The 20,450-nt window shown below is 37.0% G+C and overlaps 3 protein-coding genes and 12 non-coding genes across 23 annotated transcripts; 13 read left to right on the top strand and 2 right to left on the bottom strand.

The window, feature by feature from the left end:
• Window positions 1-6: 6 nt before the first annotated feature.
• On the bottom strand, window positions 7-591 carry LOC148931088 (uncharacterized). Its single transcript, XM_089066716.1, has 2 exons — window positions 258-591; window positions 7-215 (listed from the first exon to the last, which is right to left on the bottom strand). The coding sequence occupies exons 1-2, from the start codon at window positions 589-591 to the stop codon at window positions 7-9; spliced, it is 543 nt and encodes a 180-aa protein (XP_088922842.1).
• Window positions 592-2,189: 1,598 nt separating this feature from the next.
• On the top strand, window positions 2,190-6,184 carry LOC125208899 (ribose-phosphate pyrophosphokinase 1). Of its 8 annotated transcripts, none has more exons than XM_089068987.1 (8): window positions 2,190-2,407; window positions 2,539-2,709; window positions 3,114-3,362; window positions 3,513-3,656; window positions 3,752-3,919; window positions 4,101-4,170; window positions 4,331-4,412; window positions 5,640-6,184. In XM_089068987.1, exons 1-8 carry the CDS (start codon window positions 2,285-2,287, stop codon window positions 5,818-5,820), a joined length of 1,188 nt encoding a protein of 395 aa, XP_088925113.1. In that variant the 5' UTR covers window positions 2,190-2,284; the 3' UTR covers window positions 5,821-6,184. The 8 variants fall into 8 exon arrangements, with proteins under 8 accessions (XP_088925113.1, XP_047964371.1, XP_047964377.1 ...); XM_048108414.1 differs by having other exon boundaries at window positions 2,192-2,374; XM_048108420.2 differs by having other exon boundaries at window positions 2,231-2,374; window positions 2,555-2,709.
• A 2,823-nt stretch (window positions 6,185-9,007) lies between these two features.
• On the top strand, window positions 9,008-9,089 carry LOC125217247 (small nucleolar RNA snoR14). The gene has a single exon (XR_007175664.1). It is a non-coding gene; the product is annotated as a small nucleolar RNA snoR14 (small nucleolar RNA).
• A 55-nt stretch (window positions 9,090-9,144) lies between these two features.
• Window positions 9,145-9,235, top strand: LOC125217221 (small nucleolar RNA Z101). Its single transcript, XR_007175639.1, has one exon. It is a non-coding gene; the product is annotated as a small nucleolar RNA Z101 (small nucleolar RNA).
• Window positions 9,236-9,346: 111 nt separating this feature from the next.
• Window positions 9,347-9,427, top strand: LOC125217231 (small nucleolar RNA U61). The gene has a single exon (XR_007175649.1). It is a non-coding gene; the product is annotated as a small nucleolar RNA U61 (small nucleolar RNA).
• Window positions 9,428-9,482: 55 nt separating this feature from the next.
• Window positions 9,483-9,561, top strand: LOC125217248 (small nucleolar RNA snoR14). The gene has a single exon (XR_007175665.1). It is a non-coding gene; the product is annotated as a small nucleolar RNA snoR14 (small nucleolar RNA).
• A 50-nt stretch (window positions 9,562-9,611) lies between these two features.
• On the top strand, window positions 9,612-9,701 carry LOC125217220 (small nucleolar RNA Z101). Its single transcript, XR_007175638.1, has one exon. It is a non-coding gene; the product is annotated as a small nucleolar RNA Z101 (small nucleolar RNA).
• A 46-nt stretch (window positions 9,702-9,747) lies between these two features.
• On the top strand, window positions 9,748-9,902 carry LOC125217266 (small nucleolar RNA snoR135). The gene has a single exon (XR_007175683.1). It is a non-coding gene; the product is annotated as a small nucleolar RNA snoR135 (small nucleolar RNA).
• Window positions 9,903-10,189: 287 nt separating this feature from the next.
• Window positions 10,190-10,268, top strand: LOC125217234 (small nucleolar RNA U61). The gene has a single exon (XR_007175651.1). It is a non-coding gene; the product is annotated as a small nucleolar RNA U61 (small nucleolar RNA).
• A 44-nt stretch (window positions 10,269-10,312) lies between these two features.
• Window positions 10,313-10,391, top strand: LOC125217249 (small nucleolar RNA snoR14). The gene has a single exon (XR_007175666.1). It is a non-coding gene; the product is annotated as a small nucleolar RNA snoR14 (small nucleolar RNA).
• Window positions 10,392-10,421: 30 nt separating this feature from the next.
• On the top strand, window positions 10,422-10,511 carry LOC125217219 (small nucleolar RNA Z101). Its single transcript, XR_007175637.1, has one exon. It is a non-coding gene; the product is annotated as a small nucleolar RNA Z101 (small nucleolar RNA).
• A 102-nt stretch (window positions 10,512-10,613) lies between these two features.
• Window positions 10,614-10,768, top strand: LOC125217267 (small nucleolar RNA snoR135). The gene has a single exon (XR_007175684.1). It is a non-coding gene; the product is annotated as a small nucleolar RNA snoR135 (small nucleolar RNA).
• Window positions 10,769-11,148: 380 nt separating this feature from the next.
• Window positions 11,149-11,229, top strand: LOC125217232 (small nucleolar RNA U61). The gene has a single exon (XR_007175650.1). It is a non-coding gene; the product is annotated as a small nucleolar RNA U61 (small nucleolar RNA).
• Window positions 11,230-11,287: 58 nt separating this feature from the next.
• Window positions 11,288-11,367, top strand: LOC125217250 (small nucleolar RNA snoR14). Its single transcript, XR_007175667.1, has one exon. It is a non-coding gene; the product is annotated as a small nucleolar RNA snoR14 (small nucleolar RNA).
• A 764-nt stretch (window positions 11,368-12,131) lies between these two features.
• LOC125208896 (type I inositol polyphosphate 5-phosphatase 2-like) lies at window positions 12,132-15,947 on the bottom strand. Of its 2 annotated transcripts, XM_048108409.1 has the most exons (11): window positions 15,841-15,947; window positions 15,685-15,748; window positions 15,477-15,585; window positions 15,302-15,394; window positions 15,029-15,116; window positions 14,787-14,891; window positions 13,406-14,192; window positions 13,054-13,238; window positions 12,817-12,925; window positions 12,559-12,704; window positions 12,132-12,465 (listed from the first exon to the last, which is right to left on the bottom strand). In XM_048108409.1, the coding sequence occupies exons 2-11, from the start codon at window positions 15,712-15,714 to the stop codon at window positions 12,255-12,257; spliced, it is 1,863 nt and encodes a 620-aa protein (XP_047964366.1). In that variant the 5' UTR covers window positions 15,715-15,748; window positions 15,841-15,947; the 3' UTR covers window positions 12,132-12,254. The 2 variants fall into 2 exon arrangements, with proteins under 2 accessions (XP_047964366.1, XP_047964365.1); XM_048108408.2 differs by lacking the exon at window positions 15,841-15,947 and having other exon boundaries at window positions 15,685-15,834.
• Window positions 15,948-20,450: the final 4,503 nt, after the last annotated feature.

Below are 20,450 nucleotides of genomic sequence, written 5' to 3'. Positions count from 1 at the left end.
ATGTTGTCATCCGTTGGCAGTGAAGCTGATAACTGGACCGTTGCCATTGCATTGCTCGGTGAAGAGACTGGACGAGTTCAACACATTGATGTCGTTGTTGGACCCCGCCACGCCAAAATGAGCATGCCAAATCCAAAGACTATGGTCAACGATTGCTTCAAGGATTATCGTTGGGTGGATACCCTTATACCCACTGGTGAATTGGCCTCTCCACACTGCAGGACAATTCTTCCACTCCCAGTGCATACAATCAATACTCCCTAACATTCCAGGAAAGCCGTGCACCGTTTCGTGCATCCGCAGCAAGTTCTGGCAGTCTTGGGCATTCGGCTTGCGCAAATATGTGGCGCCGAAGGCGTCAATAATGCCCGCACAAAATTTTACCAGACACTCCCGACCAGTTGTATCCCCGACGTGAAGATACCCGTCGAACATGTCCGCCGTAGTGCCGTGAGCCAACTGACGAAGCGCAACCGTGCACTTCGTCAGCGGGGATGGACCCTTTCTGTGGGCCGCATCTTCCCGCTGCTGGAAGTACTCGTCGCGCACCTCCAACGCGTGAACAATCTGGAGAAACAGCTCTCGCCGCATCCTGAACCGTCGGCGAAAAACCGGCGCGCCCCACCGGGGATGTTCGGCGAAGTAGTCCTCGAACAGACGTTGATGAGCTAGGACATGCTCTCGACGGACGGATGTCCGTCGGCGGATGGGCCTCGGGACCTGCTCTTGGGCCTGCTGTTCGGCTTGCTCTTGCTCTTGTATTGCACGAATTCCGACGAGAATCTAGTTTCCGAAAGTAAACATTGCGCGTTCCATAGACCGACCAATATCCTCCCCGGGAAACATTTTGGAAAAGTGAATGAAAGAGATATTGCAATGGAGAGAGAGTTGAGAGAGATGTGTGATAGTTGTTTGAAAAAATGAGTGAAGTTAAGGTATATTTATAGAATTGAAGAAGAAAAAAAAAAAAAAATTTCAAAAACGCGTTGATCGGGCGCGACCGAACTCTCGGTCGTCCTTGGGCACGCCCGACCTCTGCAATGGATGCCCGATCATGCCCGAGCCTGATCTCGACCGATCAGGTGTGAGATCGGGTATCCATTGTGGATGCTCTAATAACACATGAATGAAGTGAATTAGTGAGATATGTTGTCTATTATTAATCAACAAATTGAAAAAGTGTGTTTGTGAAATTGAGTATACCATACAAAGTGATCAAGCTGAACTAAAAAGAAAGAAACTGGTCAAGTTGAACTAAAAAAAAAAGAAATTGGTCAAGCTGAATCGATGAGTCATCTTTCCGCAATACGAAATACGGTCCGATAGTGCTCTCAGTTGTTTGGTGTGTCGTCCACAAAGATAAAACGGAACAAGCTCTGATGAAATGGATGAAAGTCGAGGGCAGAGCTTTGAGGGTAAGACAATGCAAAGAGAGAACTTATGATTTGTGAATGCTTGTTGTGATGTATTATGGAATGCATGGAATGTCTGCCAATTTATAGGCCAAGGGCACCAAGCTCACTACCAAATACAGTATGACCTAAAATATACAGTATATTCTTATGTTTTATACTCCATTTATTAGTCACTGCGTATACAAATACTTGACATGATAAAATACACTCGTTATGATTGGATAAAAATGAAATCTAACTGACCAGATTGTTACATAAATGCAGAAAAATATGTCAAATTCATGCTTTTAAGTTTTAGCAACCGAAATGAACTTGTCAAATATTATAGCCCAGTTGAAAATATACTAATAGTTTCAATAATAGGAGTCTTATTTTTCAGACATAAATTTTAAGAAATGTGATTGAAAAAATAAATAAAATATTAATCTCATTTTTATATATTTAAATTTTACTATAATGAAATATAAACAAAATAAGTTACTTTAGTGTAAATGCTACTCACCATCTTTGTAAAAAGAAAATGAGAGTTCATATGGTGGAGAAGTAATATTGAAGTCCATTTCTTACCCGAATGGAATCTAGTCCAAATGACTATAAATAAACGGAGTATAATTATTGTTATAAACAAAAGTGAACTTTTTCAAGAAAAAGTATCAAACCAAAGTAAACTAGCAATATAATTAATTTGTTTTGGATAGATTGAATTATAGTAGTAGGAGTACTTAATTAGAGTGAAAAAGAGAAATTAAAAAGATTGAGGAAAGGGAATGTGTTAATGGAGCTGCAGTGAGTGGTCAGGAAATCCGCAAAAATAAATAAAGAGACGACATTGAAACCCCCCAATACACACACACAGACCTCTCTCTTTCATGGCGTCTATGCTCTTGCCACCGCCAACCTCTTCTTCCGCCGCTTCCTCTCTTTTCTCGCGCTCCTCCTTTCCTACTCCCACTCCCGCCGTAACTCTCTCTATTGCTCTCTCTCTGTTTCATGTTAACTGCTCTTCGGATTGGATTCAACAAGTTTTCTTCCTTTCCTATTTGGAGATTGACCGCCGCTTTTGATTTCACTGTGAATTGTTGTGTGTTTTTTTGTCTTATTATGTTTCGGTTTGTGTTGATAGAGATGTGAGTTGACAGGGCCGGCGAACCGGAAGCCTTATGTTCCTGTTCTCAACGATCAGATGTTGCCCAAGTACTTGCAATCGAGACGATTGGTGACTGCGTTGAACACAAATACTACTAATAACAGGATCAAGATATTCTCCGGTACTGGCAATTTCGCGCTTTCTCAGGTGAATCCATGCTCTCTTTTCTCTTCATATTGGACTTGTACTCTTATTTCCATGTGTTTTTCTAAATATGGAACACAATACATGTTACCCTGGTTTGAGTGCCAACTTACTTGTAGAAACACTTGCCTTAAGTTTCATTTAAACTTGTCTGCAGTGTCAATAAGTCCTGCATGAGTTGATGATGATGACTTCAATGTAGGGACTTGACATGTAGGAAATTGAAATCCAATGACTGAGCATCACATGGACGGCCTTTTATATTAATTGCAGCTTTATCATTCTATCTCTGCCTCTGTTAGGTATTTTTGCCTCTGTTAGGTAGTGTCACACATCATTTGTTATGCTCTGCATTCCTCCACTCATTATTCTACTTCACTAAATTTGATGAATTGGTTCTCACTTAGGAAATTGCTAGGTATATGGGCATCAACCTTGGAAATATCCACATTAAGCGATTTGCAGATGGAGAGATTTACGTTCAGTTGCAAGAGAGTGTCCGTGGCTGTGATGTATACCTGGTCCAGCCAACCTGTCCTCCAGCTAATGAAAATCTTATGGAGCTTCTGATAATGATAGATGCTTGCCGAAGAGCTTCAGCCAAAAATATCACTGCAGTCATCCCATACTTTGGATATGCTCGAGCGGATAGAAAGGTGGATTTTTCAGTGATATATCACACATTTGTTCAGTTATTTACACAATGATGATTAAATACTTACAAGTGAGGAGTTCACTGAATAAATTCTAGAGGAAATGTTACTGAAATGTGGCACTGCTAATTTACAATGTTCTGATGTCAATAGACCCAAGGACGTGAATCTATTGCTGCCAAATTAGTAGCCAATCTTATCACAGAAGCAGGTGCAGATCGTGTTCTTGCCTGTGATATCCACTCTGGGCAGTCCATGGGTTACTTTGATATTCCCGTGGACCACGTATACTGCCAGGTAGTATTTTATTAAAGATTTCACCTTTATTACTTGTTTTCATTCGTACTCACATTGTTTTGTTTTTGGCTGTGTTTTTACTTTTTATGCAAAAGCCTGTCATCCTTGATTATCTTGCCAGCAAGAAGATATCCTCTGGTGACTTGGTAGTAGTCTCACCTGATGTTGGAGGAGTTGCACGAGCAAGAGCTTTTGCCAAGAAATTATCTGATGCACCTTTGGCCATTGTGGACAAAAGGCGACAGGGGCATAATGTTGCTGAGGTATTAAGTTTTTCTAGCTTAGCCGTCTTTGAACAATTTCTCAAGTTCATATGTCTGTACAAGATAAAAAACACAATGGGTTTTATTTTGGCTATTAGACAAAAAGTTTTCTTTCGACTACTCATTTCTTTTTTTTGTAATTTATCTTTTGTTTCTTGGTTACATTACATTTTATTTGTAGGTAATGAATCTGATTGGTGATGTTAAAGGAAAAGTTGCAGTGATGGTAGATGACATGATAGATACAGCAGGTAATAGAATAATATAAATACTCTCTTTATTCAGTAATTTTGTTTGCTGAAGCAGCTGGATGCAACATCTCTCTCTCTCCCTCGCTCTTCTTCTTTTTTTCACCCTCTCTTAGATACAAAACTAATTTTTTATTTTTCTGTATGTTCTGTGGCTCTTAAGGAACTATTGCCAAAGGTGCAGAGTTGCTGCATGAGGAAGGTGCTCGGGAAGTCTATGCATGCAGCACTCATGCTGTTTTCAGGTATCAACATTTGTTATCTGTGGCTATTTTCACCATTTTATGTAATATCGTGGATCCTTTGATGACACTAAATAAACTTTCTTGTGCTGCTTTATCATGTTATTTAATACTCTTAAATACAAATTGTGTCAATAATACTAATAGTGGTGATAATCAATCATCTTAATTTTGAGTTGCTGTATAGATTTGCTCACTCGAGCATGAAATCCCACTTTTAATGCATACTGCATAGTGCATACATATAATGACTAGCAAACTACAACCAGAAAACTACTACTATAAACTACATGAAGCTTTTGCATATTTTCACATTAAAAAAGTTTTTTTTTTTGTCATTATTGGTGGTATATAGACCCCATTTTGCAAATCTGCATAATGTTGTATTCATTAAACTGCCACAACAATTATAATTTTGTATTCGTTGAACTATTATAAGACACTTTTATGTAGTTGTGGGCTTTGAATCCCACTTTTCAAGCTAAAAAATATTTCTAAAATTTATCCTCCATCATTTCATTGGGAGGAAAAGTACATGAAGGGATAATTTCTAGCACTTGAACAGACTAGACAGCTTCAGAAAATTTATGAGGTTTCTTTTCCCATCTTAGTACCCCTTTGAGCTGAAAACTTTTTGAATCAGGAACACCAAAACAAATTTTAATCGTTTGAACAAAAGTGATCTCTATCCAGAGTTCATAAACTGGCTACTGGAAGAAATTGCCTCTTTTTGGCTTGCAATTTGTACTCTAAACCTGTAATTCATGACATATTTAGTATACCCTACCAATCTTCAATCTACTTAAACCACACCGTGTTCTGGAACTTTTAATTCGTTGTAACTTGGAAGTGAGAAATAATGCTTCACAATACTTCATTTTTTTTAATTGCCTTACAACATTACTTGTGGTAGTCCACTCTTTCCAATTTGGTGTCTGTTATAAAGTAGTCCTATTGTGAAAATCCTATACTTCGGTTTGTAAGAGAAAAATAAAAAGATTCATAATGTGAGTCATGCGATGCTGTGTCCTAAAGAAGATAAAATTTCTTAAAAACATGTATCTTGATTCTGGAATTCAGAGTGTCTTCCAAAGGACGATATGTAGGTTTTTAGAATTTTTATTTCAGTAAGGAGGCATTTTTAATCAGTGCTTAATATGCTGGCTTCTTTCCATGTACAGAGATGATTCGACTTCTAACCATATATCTATTGATGTTGTTCTGTGACAGCCCCCCTGCAATCGAGAGGTTGTCGAGTGGCCTGTTCCAAGAGGTTATTATCACAAATACCCTTCCAGTGTCGGAGAAAAACTATTTCCCTCAGTTGACAGTTCTTTCAGTTGCTAACCTCTTGGGTGAAACAATATGGCGGGTTCATGATGATTGTTCCGTGAGTAGCATTTTCCAGTGATAAAACATCTGGTTTACTAGCTGATCAATGGTGAGGAAACCTTTCCGTTGCAGAAAAATAGTTTATCAGTTTACCGCCTGCTACTTGTGCCTGCAATGCCATCTTCTACCTCACCTCAACCCCACAAGACATTCGTAGAAGTTGAAGCAATAATGCCAGTCTTTGAAATGATCTTTTCGCGAATCTCAGGTCTTCGCACTTCTTTATTTAATTTTCTGGTTCAGAATCAGCAAGGAGTTGTTAGTAGCAGGCAGGTTAATTTCTTTTCCTATTTTGAGCTTTCTACAGGTTTAGGAACATCATTATTTGATTCTCATCTGATCATTGATGATTCTCTAATCATGAGTAATTTATTTCTCATGAAGTAGCTCTTTCAATGTAAACAACTGCAATTGCATACCTTACAACATATCAAATAAGCAATCAAATTATAGAATATATTAGAGTAAAGGCCAAAATTGGTCCTAAACATATGGTCATTTTACCTTTTTGGTCCTAAATTTTATCTTTTGGATTTTTTGGTCCTGCACATATGGAAATTTGATCATTTCGGTCCTCCCGTCAATAATTCTGTTAAAAACTAACGGTCAACGGATTTAATCCCGATTTTGACCAAATCAAACTCTTAATTTTGATTTTTAAGTCACTAATTAATCTCTTAATTATTTTAACAAATATCCATTTAAAATTAGAATTAAATCTTGGGTTTTTATTGTTGCTGGAGACGTTGTAGAGCTCCAGAGTCGATTGGTTCAGCGGAGGAATCTCGCGGGAGAATCGGTTGGAGTCGAGCGGTTGTGGTCGAGAAACAAGGTTTTGAGGTTTAGGAGGGAGTAGAAGTCGGGGATTGGGCCGGAGAGGGAGTTGTTTCGGAGGCTGAGGACGCGGAGCTGGTCGAGGCCGGCGGGGGAGGCGGCGGAGACGGTGCCGCGGAGGGCGAGGCTGTTGACGTCGTAGCGCACGATTCGGCCCTGGGCGCACTTGACGCCGCTCCAGTGGCAGCAGTCGAAGCGCTTGTTGGTGGTGTAGAGGAGCTTGCCGTCGAAGTCGGCATAGGACTTGAAGGCCAGCAGGGAGGCGGCGTCGGGAAGGAGGGTGCCGGCGGCGGCGGAGGTGAGGAAGAAGAAGAGTGTGAAAAGAAGCATTGTGTTTTGAATTTTAATTTTAAATGGATATTTGTTAAAATAATTAGAAGATTAATTAGTGACTAAAAAATTAGAATTAAGAGTTTAATTTGGTCAAAATTGGGATTAAATCCGTTGACCGTTAGTTTTTAACGGAACTATTGACGGAGGATCAAAATGATCAATTTTTCATATGTGCATGACCAAAAAATCCAAAAGATAAAATTTAGGACCAAAAAGGTAAAATGACTATATGTTTAGGACCAATTTTGACATTTACTCAATATATTATCATCAAGATGACCTGGGAATAGAAAGGTCTTTTCATATATGATTGTAGTAAGTGTAGTACTAGTACAGAAGATTTAAAGGTTGTAAATTACATCAGCTCCCAACACTACTTTGCTATCTCGGCCTCTTTTTTATTCTTCTTTGGCCTTCCTATTTGTTAAAGATAGGGGAGATGGAATTGGCTAAGAGGATATGTTGTCGTCCTTGGTCAGCATTGCTGCACTCCAATATCTTCCCAATTAATGGCGGGTTGGTTATTTGTCAGTACTGGTTAGCTTATGATGCAACTGTTTTTGGAAGTCCTCGGCCAAATGAGTATTTCATTAATGTATTTAGTAGTTCGTTTTGATTCTTTGGAACAACTTGGTGAATTTAGTATAGTTCAAATTGTGGAGACTACACAAACAATCAAATGTAGGAAGATGAGACCAGTCTGCTTCTTTGTGCTCAATCTATTCAGTAGTATATGAATCTTGTATCGTTTCACTTGTCTACTACAAAAACACGACCCACGTAAACTTAGAATAGCTGTTAATAACAATGAGAATGTATTTTTCCTCGTTATAATTCATTGTTGAAATACAAGCAGGTGCAACAATTGCAGTACTCAGCCAGTTGAGGGGGGTAGCTTTGCGTTTGAATGATATTCGAGTCCGTTTCTCTTTTGAAAATGCTTCGCACTCTCATATAATTGGTCAGCCATTAACCAATGATTGTTTGCTAGGTTGTTAATGGTCTTGAAATTTAGTACATATGGTTCAACCTTGTGTGCTACAACCAATTGACTTCAATAGAGCATTATTTTCATCACTTTTGGTGAAATTTATATTAGCATGTGTTGCTCGTAGTCTCAGTAAGATTAGTTTAAATTTTGTATTTAATTCGTTGCTTTTACTTCTCGTCTATATTTTAGATTTTATATATACTCCTATTAAGACCTATTGCATGATGCATATGAGATACAGTATACAACTTTACATCTTTATATGTCTTCTTCACTGAGAAATTAGATGGAAGCATAGATGATGAACTTATGAGTTTTATTGCAAGGGAGAAATTTATAAATGGAGTAGGTGTGAGAGGTTCTTTGGAGTTAAATTACTAAATTAGTAATGATAATTAGTTATGTGTTGTTTGTTCAGTTAATTATAAAAGTTGTTGGATTTGAGAAAACATTAGCCTAATAGTTACTGTGCTTTATCTGTTGAGAGACATAATAATGAGATAAATAATCATAGCTTCAAGGACTAAAAAGGGTAAATCTCATTTTTTTCATCCAATTTAAAAATTCACACAATATAATAGTATAATATAATTAAATTAATGATTTATATAATTAGATTAGACTAGTCATATATAATTGGCTTCACTTTCATCCTAAAATTGCCGTGATTATTTAATAAAATTCCCGATATAACAATAATTATTGTTGATTTTATTTAAATTTAACACAATTGGAGTAATTCATATTCCTAGTAGTGGTTTAGGGTTGGAGGAGCTCGCAGCAATTTAAGCGCCTCCACGGACTCCTCCAAAAACACTATAAATTCTACCCTCCCCCATTCTTTCTCCGCTCCACTTGTATTCAACTCCACAACTTCTCTCCTTCTACGTTCTGTTCCGTACAATGTGTTTGTAGTGCTAGTGTTTCGTGTTTTTCCATTCCATCGGTTTGGTTTGAGCAACGGCGATGAATCTGTCCCAGAGATGTTTATAATTTAATTTTTTTTAAATGTTATATTGTTTGCGTTCGAATATTCGAGTTGATTTTGGCGAGATGACGATGAAATTCATGTCTGTCAATCCACTGATTTACTGTGATGTTAAATCTGAATACCTACGGGTTCTGATCGCTTCTGAAATTCAAATTCGTCTGTTTCATTTCAAATTTAGTTAATTTAGAAATTTTTGGGAGCAGAGGATGAATTTAAAGTTAAATGGGTAATTTGCGACTGATATTTCGTTGATGCTAAACTCTTCTATCAGAACTGATGCCCCTCAAAAATTTGATATTTACATCATTAGATTTATATGAATGAGTGTTTCTGTTTAGGTATTCTTTAAAGGCAGTTCTCAATTACATTCTTTTGGTGTTGTGCATTTGAATTAAGCAGCGGTGATGAACATTCAACTGTGACCGAAGACGCTTGCCGTCAGTGACGGTACACAACCCTCTAAGAAGTTCTGAGCTCCGATTTGCTATTTCTGTTTTCCTTTTATATTATTAGTAATCTTATTCTCGTTTTGGCGAAGTGACGATAAAATTCATGCTCAAATCACTGATTTATTGTGATGTTAAAATTGAATCTCGACAGGTTCTGATCGCTTGTTAAATTTTAAATATTTGTTGGAAATTTTAAATTGTGTGATTTGGTTGTGCGCCAGATGATGAATCTTATGTGAAATGGGTAATTTGCGACTGATTTGTTGTGATGCTAAACTCACCTTGGAGAACTGATGCCAATAAAATTTTAATATCTGCTTTTGGATTTTTGTTGAACTGAAAGTATCTACAGCAGAGATTGTGTGTATCGACGTTGTGCGAATTTGATTCAAAATGCACTCTGATTGAAAGTATTCTCTGCAAAATTGAAATCACAAGGCGAAGATGGGCAGTTGTCCTTCAAATTTTCAGTTGATTTGTCAACAATCATCTTCCCCACACTTCCATAAAATTTAATACTCATATTCCCTTTCCTTTCCCACTAGTTGCATATGTTACCAATTCGATATTTTTGTCTTAATTTATTTTACACCTATGTTGCCATTGCTACTGCTGCTTTGGTAGGATTCCTCTGCCGCAGCATGAAGCTGTTTCCCTTGTTAGCAAAATCACGTTTTTATGCAATTTACATTCCTAAATTTGTAATTTATGTGAATTTCATATTTCTGTATTATTTTATGTTCTGATTGAGCTGGTTGAGGTATTGTTGGTTTTATGCATTTAAATTAAGCAGCTATGATGAATATTCAACTGTGACCGGAGACTTGTCGTCAGTGACGGTTCACAACCCTCTAAGAAGTTCTGAGCGCTTTAATTTGTTTGAAATCTTATGCTCAATTTTCCTATGATTTTGGCGAAGTGACGATGAATTTCATGCTCAAATCACTGATTTGTTGTGATGTTAAAATTGAATCTCGACAGGTTCTGATCGCCTGTTTAATTTCAAATGTTGTGATTTGATTGTGTGGCATGTGATGAATTTAATGTGAAATGGGTAATTTGCGACTGATTTGTTGTGATGCTAAACTCACCTTGGAGAACTGATGCCCCTTACAAAATTCGAATTTATCACAAGAATTTCTTTTTTCAGCTTCATTCCATTCATTTTCTCCTATTCTCTGTTCTCTAGTAATTGATTTCATAAAAAGGAATGTAAAGCAGAGATTGTGTGTATCAACATTGTGCGAATTTGATTCAAAATGCATTCTGATTGAAAGTATTCTCTGCAAAATCAAAATCACTAGGCGAAGATGGGCAGTTGTGTTTCAATTTTTCAGTTGATATGTCAACAATCATCTTCCCCATACTTCCATAATGCTAATATTTAATATTCCCTTCTCTTTCCAACATTGTTTGTATATGTCACCAATTCATCACTCTTCTTTTACATAATTTAGTTTCACTTATGTGTCCATTGCCGCTGATCAGGAAGGATTCCTCTGTTGCAGGATGAAGCTTTTTTTCCCTTGTAAAAATGTTAGCAAAATCATGTTTTTATGTATTTATGGAGTATGTGAATTTCATATCTCTAGTAAGTATTTATTTTCTGCTTGCGATATAATCAGCTACACATCATCCTATCTGTATGAAAGTGTGTTTCTGTTTGATTTATTATACAAGTACAGTAGTATTTTTTATCTAATATAGAGAAGAAATGTTATGAAAGAGTGTTTCTATTTGAATTAGGCAGAGCAGTGATGAATATCCAATTGTGACCGAAGATGCTTGTTGTCTGTGATGGTACACAACCCTCTAAGAAGTTCTTAGCTCCATTTTGCTACCTTATATTTTGTTAGAAATTTTATGCTCAAATTTCAAATTGATTTTGGCGAGGTGATGATGAAATTCATGCTCTAATCACTGATTTAGTCTGATTTGAAAATTGAAATCTCGACAGGTTCTGATTGCTTGGTTAAATTGTGTATAAGCTTTAATGTTATGTATTTTACCTTTGTTGGAAATTTTTAAAATTTTGTGGCAGAGGATGAATCTAATTTGCGACTGATTTGTTATGATGCAAAACACACCTTGGAGAACTGATGCCCACAAAATTGGAATTTATTCACTAGTTTACACTCCCTTTCATTTTCAGCTGTTAATTGTTATTGATTAATCTCTTCTTTTGGATTAAAAATTTAACGTTCACTTTTCTTAAGCAGAGAGTGGTTTCAGTTGATCTGTCAACAATCATCTTCCCCACACTTTCTTTAAATTTAACATTCTCTTTTCTTTCTCGTCATTTATTTTGCAACTTTGATGCCATTACATTGTCACTGCTTTAGAGTTGATTTCTCGAAAGCAGAATCAAGTTTTATAACTTCATTGTTTTAATTTCCTTCAAATTTTAATCTGTTTGTCACGTAGGCAAAACATTCCAATCGGTTTAGGGTTAAAACGATAAGATCAATTTGTCATACAATGTCGCAAATGTTTTGCCAAATAATTTGTGTATATGCTTGGAGTAATTCTATTTGGACCTGACCTTATCAATTTTGAGGCTTGTTGCGGTAATATACCAATTGTGATTGGAGAAAGAATAATTACATTAAGATAATTCTTTTTACCATTGCTCGTAAACTGAGTTTGGAAAGGATGTTCGAAACGATATGAAAAGAAATTGTCACCATCTCTAACGATCTATTTGGGTTACTCGTAAAATAAAATGGCAGAGCTATACAAGAATATTGATATTTGATATGTTGTCTTTTATTACAAAACATTGATGCTCAAATAGAGGCAAACCAGACGCTGAAACTCATCACAAAAACTATGAACTCTAGCTATGAATCTCAAGGCTAAAAATATTCTTGAGGTTGGTCGAGGAACAAAACAGGATGTACTGCGGCACTTGAATAGTTGAGTGCCTTTTTAAGCTTTCGTTGATCAAATATCTCAACTTCAACCACAAACGAAGAGCTCACAGCTCGATGATCCGAGAGCCTCATCTCCGATCGATTGTAACATAGCTGCTTAATGCCTTTACCAAACCAAAGTATACGGTCACACCTGCATCACATGCATAAATGAACTCTTGTTAACAAATTTATTACTATGATTTATGGGTTAAAAAATGTCTGGTTTGACGAATGCATGACTTACCATGCCGGGGATCTCTTTTTCTCTCCTTTAGGGTTTTGACCAACATATCTGTCAGAGTTGATCTCATACTTGTAAGTTGGGGCAAAGTTGATCATCCCCTCTTTCCATCCATCAAACACATGTCCATTTCTGAGTTCATTGCTCAACTGCAAACACATTACAATTATGATTAATTTCCATTTATTGTTTCATTCTTTACCACTTGAAGCATCAAGCTCTAATAATAATGATAGTGGAACTAGTTTAGATGACTCATACCTGATCGTGGTTGAGAAGCACAGCCCACTGCTTCTTTTCGACCAACTTTCTCACTTCTGAATCCGACATATTGATCCGATAATTCAAATCTCCAAACCAGAATATCTTGCTGTTCATATAGAAATGGGGTATTTAGTGACTAATTCATAAACATGAGCACAAAAAATTAGAAGAAATGACCATTTAGTGTATGAAAAGTCTGAGATTTTTTATCTTAACAATATATAGTGCTCTTACTCGTGAGATGGGATTGTCTGTGGCTGATCAATGTCGAAGAGCGTTGAGAAATGAGTCCGCCTTATGATTTCAAGAACATCAGAGTTACGCCTATGTTCGGCTCCATACTTCTCACCAGAGGTTAGATGAGAGCAGACAAAGCATAGACGACTATGGAAGAGTGACATGCTTATGGACACAGAACCCTGTGAGAGGCAAAAAGAAAACATTACAGTCAGAACTCTCCTTATAACAATTACTGAGGTATAATCTTCAAAATTTAGGCCATGGAGTTGTTGTTCAACAATAAAGATGAAGGTGCAACATGCTAGTTTTGCGATAATAACTATAAGGACCAGAGGAATGAGCAAACCTTGTTTCCCATATAGCCCATAAGCCCAACTCCGACTGGGGAGACCTTCAAGTGGTTTATGTGTCGCCTTAGCCTTCTCCTCACCCACACTGACACGTATATTCCGACCATCTGTTTACTCACAATCCTAACGTACGTTGACTGCGATTTTTTTGGAGTGCTAAACATTGCATCTTCATTTCTGAAATCTGACATTTCCATAAAACAATCTTCTTCTTCTCCAGGAATTTCATCCAACTCTTCTGAGAGATAATCCACAACTTCATCGAGCTCCTCCATGTGAACTGTCCGTAGATTTCCGAAGCTTTGGTGCATTCTCTTCAACTGTGGGAAATTTTGAGGGCTGGAGGTGAGACCATTACTCATCCATCCTATTCTTGCTGAACTGCTCAGCACTCTTCGTAACGACCTTGCCGATAAAGCTTGATGAGATGTAGCATCAAGTGATTGCTCTGGCCAGTCCAATCTGCTGTTCCAGATAATATCAGAGACTCTCTTTGCCTGGATGTCCTCTCCGCAGACCTTTGAGTCACTGTCCATAGTGGTGCCTCCAGAATTATCGGGGAATAAGTCAAGTGCAGGAATAACTGCCTCATCAGCCAATGTATCCGAAGCACAGGAAGTCCTGAAAACAGGAGAGGGCGGTGCACTGTAGCTTTTATGTTTGGGTTCCGGTTCTGCTGACTTATTCAATGTTCTGCGGATGATAGCCTCCCATTTTGAGATCGGCATTCTACTTTCCGAAACAAGCACATTGCCTGCACTCAAGGGAACCACTTCCTGGAAGCTGTGATGCTTCATAATTAGGAATTATCATAACAAAATCTTATCCTATAGTATTTAGATATTGACACATGTAAACACAAATTCTTGATCCATAAAATGAAACAAGGATTATTGAGTGATTTAAAGAATAACTACACAAACACTCCCTTATGAAAAAGAATAAAAAGCTTCATAAATTCGGCTATGTATGCGTAAACCCAATTTCTATAAGCTAAAACATCAAGCTGCATCTCAAGTATTTTGGTCAAATCACAGTGAAATTGGTGTGAGATTAATAGAGATACTCAGAGAAGATCTTCTTCAGATGAGAGAATTTTGCAGTTGAATTGCAGGCATGTCTGGAAATGGAGAGCAATAACAAACATGGACGGCTTTACTTTGGGAACAAATTTAAGTTTGATGCACTAGCAAACTAGTTGAATTGTATTGTTTGAGTATTTTTTGTAATGATTATTTCAATGTTTGCACCTATTTTCCTCCTGAAATAGAGTATAGTTCAAAATTGATGCACTAAGTTAACTAGTTTCTTTAGCAGCTTATACGGACACAATGCACGGCGAGCTATCAATATTCCAAATTTTGCTGCTAAGCTTACCCGAAAATGTACATATCAGCTGGGTCTTGCATACCGAGCCATTCGTCTATATCAAGGTCATCATCTGGAAACCTTCCAGCAACATTCCAAGTACCTATATTTACTCTGCACACGCGAAATCATCTGTCTTACCATAGAGAGCGAACAAATATAACAAATCCCAAGAGCAACCGAGAAGTAGATGGAAAAGTGAAATAGCCACATGCAAAGCTAGAAATTTATGATTCCTCACTGAGCCAAACCTCACATCTTTTGTGTTTATGTACTGAAGTCGCAGAGTTTCTGATTTTCTTCTCCTGTGTTTCGCTGAAAATGCTGTTGAAGGTTTACCTGGATCATTAGAATCATTTAGCATCAAGAGAAGGCAGGATATTCTTTGAGACAATCACATTCCATAAATTGAAAAGCTTAGATACTTTCACAAAAGTATTTGATTGAGCAAATGCTATACACTCGAAAAAGATAAGTTTCCCTGCATTTGCAAGATCCAACACAATGAATTACTGATAAACTACCTCCTGTAGTTTTGGTTGCGCAAGCAGATTGAAATCCCTTCGTCCTATCGACATGATCATCGAGCATAATACCTTCATCTTTACAAGAGCAAACTGCCCAAAACAGAATTCATGTCAGAAACCAAAAACAAAGCTCACAATTAAGGAAGCAAGAACCATGATTGATGAGCCATACCATCATCTTCACTGCGTTCACTCTCTGTGTCCACTTCATCTTCACTGAAATCATAAACCTTCGGCTTGATATTCAGCCATTTTTTCATCATAATAGATGGCCAAAACGGCTGAGGCAAAAAAACACAAGTAAATCATCAAACAACCGCATTCTCAGAAACATTTCTACATACACATTGAATGCGTAACTCCAATTGATCATCTGTTACCTCAGACCGCTTTCCTCTTTTAGTCTTCATGATCCTGCTAAAAAAAGTTGAACACCCACAAATGCTGCAACAAATCCAACCACTTCTCAGATATATATATGCACCCACATTTATTAGGCTGAATTGAGGAAATATTCGATTTTTACAGGTTTGTACCAAATGAGTGATGACAGATGAGAAAGGGAAAACAATAAAGTAATGGTTAAGCTGAAGAGGCAGCACTTCCACAAATTGCACCAAAATATCTGGTGTCGATTTCAACTTGAATATCAAAAGGCATTATTTCGATTGAAAAAACTCAAGAAACACCGATCCCCATTACAAAATAATTAGTATTGGAATGTCGTTGTCGGTTTGAAATCTGACTGCTGTATTACAAAATTTAAAAGCATTGACATCTACAGTGATAATCCCCATTTGTTTATGAGTAATAAGTCCACCCGATTACAGCGCCCATGCAAGATTTGTCTGTTTCTTGTGTCATGCTTTGTGATTACACATTAGTTTATGTGGTAAAAATCATGATAACATTGGTGATGTTTTTTTATATAGTGCCATATGATATGATATGATAGATTCGTTAACTTAGGTGCTCTTAAAGTCTGAATAATTACTCTCTCCGTCTCCGTCCGCTATTAGGAGTTCCACTTATGGGCGGCACAAATTTTAAAAAATTTAAAAAAAAGTGAGTGATTAAAAGTTAGTGGAATAGGAGTTCCACTTGTATATATATATTAGTTTTAAATAAAATGTGAGTGGAATGAATTAGTGGAATGTGAGACTCTATTACCATTAATGGTAAAAGTGAACCGGAACTTCTATTCACGGACGAATTAATAAAGTTGAAACTGGTGTATTGGGTTAACAATTAAAGTTTCGATATTTGAACTATTGGGAGTAAATACGCTATACATACAAAATATTTCACTAGTATTTCAAATTAGTAGTACAAAAAGTTTTAAGTTAAGCATATAGTATCATACAAAAAGTTTGATTAGTGTTTCAAATTAGTACATTTCGTCAAATAACGCTAATACCGCTAACTTTTTCTTATTTTTCATCCTTCACTCCACTCCATATTATTTTTCTTATTTTTTATCCTTCACTCCACTCCAAAATTTGATAAGTTTTTTTATTGAAAATTTAATTTATTTTAGGTGTTTATCACGATTTTTATTGCACTCATGCAAGTACTATTATTCATTTTAGGTGTTCATCACAATTTTTATTTCTAGGAGTATCATGTAAATATGATGAAAAAATAGTACTAAGAAATAATTTTGAGTGGAGTGAAGGATGAAAAATAAGTAAAAGTTAACGGTGTTAGTGTTATTTAACAGAATATAATAATTTGAAACACTAATCAAATTTTTTGTATGATATATGCTAACTTAAAACTTTTTGTACTAATTTGTAGCATTGATGAAATATTTTGTATGCATGGTGTAATTACCCCGAACTATTGATTTTCATTTTGACTGGTGAATGGGTTGAACTGACCGGTCCGACCCGATTTTTAAAACATTTAATTTATGGTATTTTATTAACAATTATTTACGTTTATGACCTCTAAATATAAACCATTAATCGAATTTATAACCTCACGTGAATTCAAAAAGTGTTATGTTACTATGATAATAAATTAATTTTCACATTTTAATTGGATTTACAAATTGAGTAAACCTTTTTATATTTGTGAGTCAATATCTCGTAGTGTTATTTTGTCTTTAAAAAATAAATCATGTACTATTAAATAGTAATGTTACTTTGTTTTTAAAAAAATACATAATTATAGTAGTACAACGATAAAATGAAGACCAAATAAAATTTTAATAGAGTTGTTGGAGATGATATTTGTCTCAGACTTTTCTTTGGTGTGTACGTACCCAATGAGCTAGGGTTTTGATACAGACGTGTGCCTAATTGTTTCCATAATTACCATCGTAGTACTACCTCCGTCCACTAAAATTTGTCTCATTTTTTCATTTATGTTCATTCCCCAAAATTTGCCTCATTTCACTTTTACCATTTTTGGTAGTGAACCTCATATTCCACTAACTCATTCCTACTCATAACTAATACTTAAAAAGTAGGACTCACAATCCACTAACTTTTTCAACTCACTTTTCATTACATTTCTTAAAATCCGTGCCGAGTTAAAGTGGAACAAATTTTGATGGACGGAGGTAGTAATACTTTGATTGAAATTTTAACTAACCATCTCAACTATCAGTGATTAAGATATTTATTATGATAGTAATTTTTAATTAGGCAATTAAGTGTTAACTAAATGTTACGTACTATTAATAACTTGCATCACAAATTCATTCAACAATATGAGAGGACGAAATGCCTGCTTGTACACAAGTTGATTTTGACCACATCTATTTATAGTTTGTCGTTTATTGTACAATATATCACCAAAACTTGCAATCAAAACACAGTTTGTTTCTTTTTAAAAATGTAGCATACTTTAAACTCCAATGTACAATTGAAATGTTTTTGGTTAAATCACTATTAAGATATATAGAAAACTAATGTTGTCGATGAGAGGATCTTATTTCAATTGACTTGATTTTCTCAGCTTCATCTTCATTTCACCACTATTAATTTAATTTGACTCTTAAGTATGTTAATCAAAATCTTACGATTTTTTCACTAGCCAATATAGATCCCTATATAGATATTTATGTTAGAGTTGTTGAAATTAGACAAATGAGAAACTGTGGATGAGAAGATTCATACAGCTGGAGGGATAAAGATCTTAAAGTATAGAATAGTATACTATTTTGATTTTATTGAATACTCCTACATTTATTTGTGTGAACTAGAATAGCCGGTGCCCCACACGCCCATTTTATATAGTATACCAAAAGCTAGTCTAATAAAATACTAGTATTTGGTTTAGGGAGGAACATATAATTACGTGCATTGTTATAGGTAGGACGGTGGATAATTAAGTATAGTTGAAAAAAATACAAGATTGGATTACAAGTTAGATCGACCGTTGACGTTCTTTATTTCAAATCATGTTTTGGAGTCTTGTCTAGCTACAAAAATTAGAACATCAATCTAAGGCCATCCGCAACGCTGTCTCTTATCCGTCTCTTAACCGTCTCATCTCTTCACTATTCATGGTCTCATTGTATTTTTCAGCTCATCTCTTAACTAAGAGACAACACCTGCATCCCTCCATCTCTTAACCATCTCTTATCAATCTCTTAACTATTCATTCAATTTCATTTTTTATTTATAATTCCAACAAATTCAATTAATAAAAAACACACTTCATTAAATAAAATAAAATTACAATTTAAATACCTAAAAAAATAAAAAAAGACATAATTAAAAAACAAGAAATTACAAATTGCACACTTAAACTCAAAAAAAAAATGGAGGCAAAGAAGCAGAAGAAGGAGTTCTCTAATGACGATCATCTAACGATTGCCAAATTTTGCCCAAATGTGCTCCATTAGATCCTCCTGGAGTTGGGCGTGGGCGGTAGAATTACGTGTCCTTGCCCGAATAGACAACCGCTCTTGCAAAGACGGATGCACTCCCGTTCGAGGCGGACTACTTGCGGTTGAGCTTCCCAGGGTTTCAGGGTCGAACCAATTTCCCGCCTCAGGTCCTTCGTCGGCGACAATCATGTTGTGCAAGATTATGCACGTATACATGATGTCGACCATATTCTCCATAAACCACCTGTCGAGCCGGGGCTTTGATAATGTTCCATCGAGCTTGGAGAACCCCGAACGCTCTCTCCACATCCTTGCGAGCAGACTCTTGCTTCTGCGCAAAAAGAGACTGCTTTTCGTCCGTAGGCCTGTTGAACGTCTTCACGAAGGTTGGCCACTTCGGATAGATGCCGTCGGCAAGATAGTACCCCATTTTATACTGGCATTTGTTAGCGACGAAGTTGATGGCCGGCGCTTTACCATTCAGAACTTCAGCGAAGAGGTCGGAGTTGTTGAGCACGTTGACGTCGTTGTTCGAGCCGGGGACCCCGAAATACGCATGTCAAATCCATAGCCGGTAGTCGGCGACGGCCTCGAGTATAACGGTGGGGTGGGTGCCTTTGTGGCCGCTCGTGTATGACCCCCTCAACGTCACAGGGCAATTCTTCCATTGCCAATGCATGCAATCGACACTCCCGAGCATCCCGGGAAATCCGTACACTTGTTCGTGAAGACGGAGCAGAAACTGACAATCTGCGTGGTTGGCTTCTTCAAAAATTCGGCGGTGAAGGCTGCAGAAGTTCAACAAACAAAGTCGCCCAGTGGATTCTCCGACGTGCAGGTATTCGTCGAACGCATCCGCCGTTTGTCCAGTAGCAAGCTGACGGATCGCCGCAATACATTTCTGGAGCGTCGTGTGGCTAGGACGGCCAACAACGTCGAACCCTTCTCTGAAGAACTCTTCCCGTGCCGCCAATGTACTCGCGATATGCAAAAATAGCGGGCGTGACATACGGAAACGGCGACGGAAGTAGATATCTCCCCACACCGGGTTCGGACTGAAGTAATCACGTTCCAACCTTGCGGCGGCTTCCTCCCGGTTACGGTGGATGTATGTCCGGCGTCGCCTAGGAGGCGCGGCGGCTTCCTCCTCCCTACGTCGATCTTCTTCTAGCGATTCTTCCATTATTCGACGCATTTGCTCAAATGGATTCATAATTGATTAAATTTGGGAGAAGAAAAAAAATAAAGGAATGATTTTATAGAAGTGATTGGAGAGGAAAGAAAGAGAGATGAGAGAATAGATGT

The sequence above is a fragment of the Salvia hispanica genome, chromosome 3 (genome assembly GCF_029641045.1).
Source record: "Salvia hispanica isolate PSC_SH4W2 chromosome 3, Shi_PSC_v1, whole genome shotgun sequence".
Classification (NCBI taxonomy): Eukaryota; Viridiplantae; Streptophyta; class Magnoliopsida; order Lamiales; family Lamiaceae; genus Salvia; species Salvia hispanica.
Note: the sequence above shows the minus strand (reverse complement) of the source record. Positions and strands in the feature narration are given on the sequence as shown.

What these genes read in the sequence shown, in the direction of transcription:
- LOC125208899 (XM_089068987.1), top strand. Translation starts at nt 2,285, where the DNA reads ATGGCGTCTATGCTCTTGCCACCGCCAACCTCTTCTTCCGCCGCTTCC. An exon ending in TGACATGATAGATACAGCAG is followed by an intron (nt 4,171 to 4,330) that starts GTAATAGAATAA and finishes GTGGCTCTTAAG; the next exon opens with GAACTATTGCCAAAGGTGCA. An exon ending in AGCACTCATGCTGTTTTCAG is followed by an intron (nt 4,413 to 5,639) that starts GTATCAACATTT and finishes GTTCTGTGACAG; the next exon opens with CCCCCCTGCAATCGAGAGGT.
- LOC148931088 (XM_089066716.1), bottom strand. Translation starts at nt 591, where the DNA reads ATGCGGCGAGAGCTGTTTCTCCAGATTGTTCACGCGTTGGAGGTGCGC. An exon ending in CTTTCCTGGAATGTTAGGGA is followed by an intron (nt 216 to 257) that starts GTATTGATTGTA and finishes ATTGTCCTGCAG; the next exon opens with TGTGGAGAGGCCAATTCACC.
- LOC125208896 (XM_048108409.1), bottom strand. Translation starts at nt 15,714, where the DNA reads ATGAAGACTAAAAGAGGAAAGCGGTCTGAG. An exon ending in TGAACGCAGTGAAGATGATG is followed by an intron (nt 15,395 to 15,476) that starts GTATGGCTCATC and finishes TGTTTTGGGCAG; the next exon opens with TTTGCTCTTGTAAAGATGAA. An exon ending in CGCAACCAAAACTACAGGAG is followed by an intron (nt 15,117 to 15,301) that starts GTAGTTTATCAG and finishes CTAATGATCCAG; the next exon opens with GTAAACCTTCAACAGCATTT.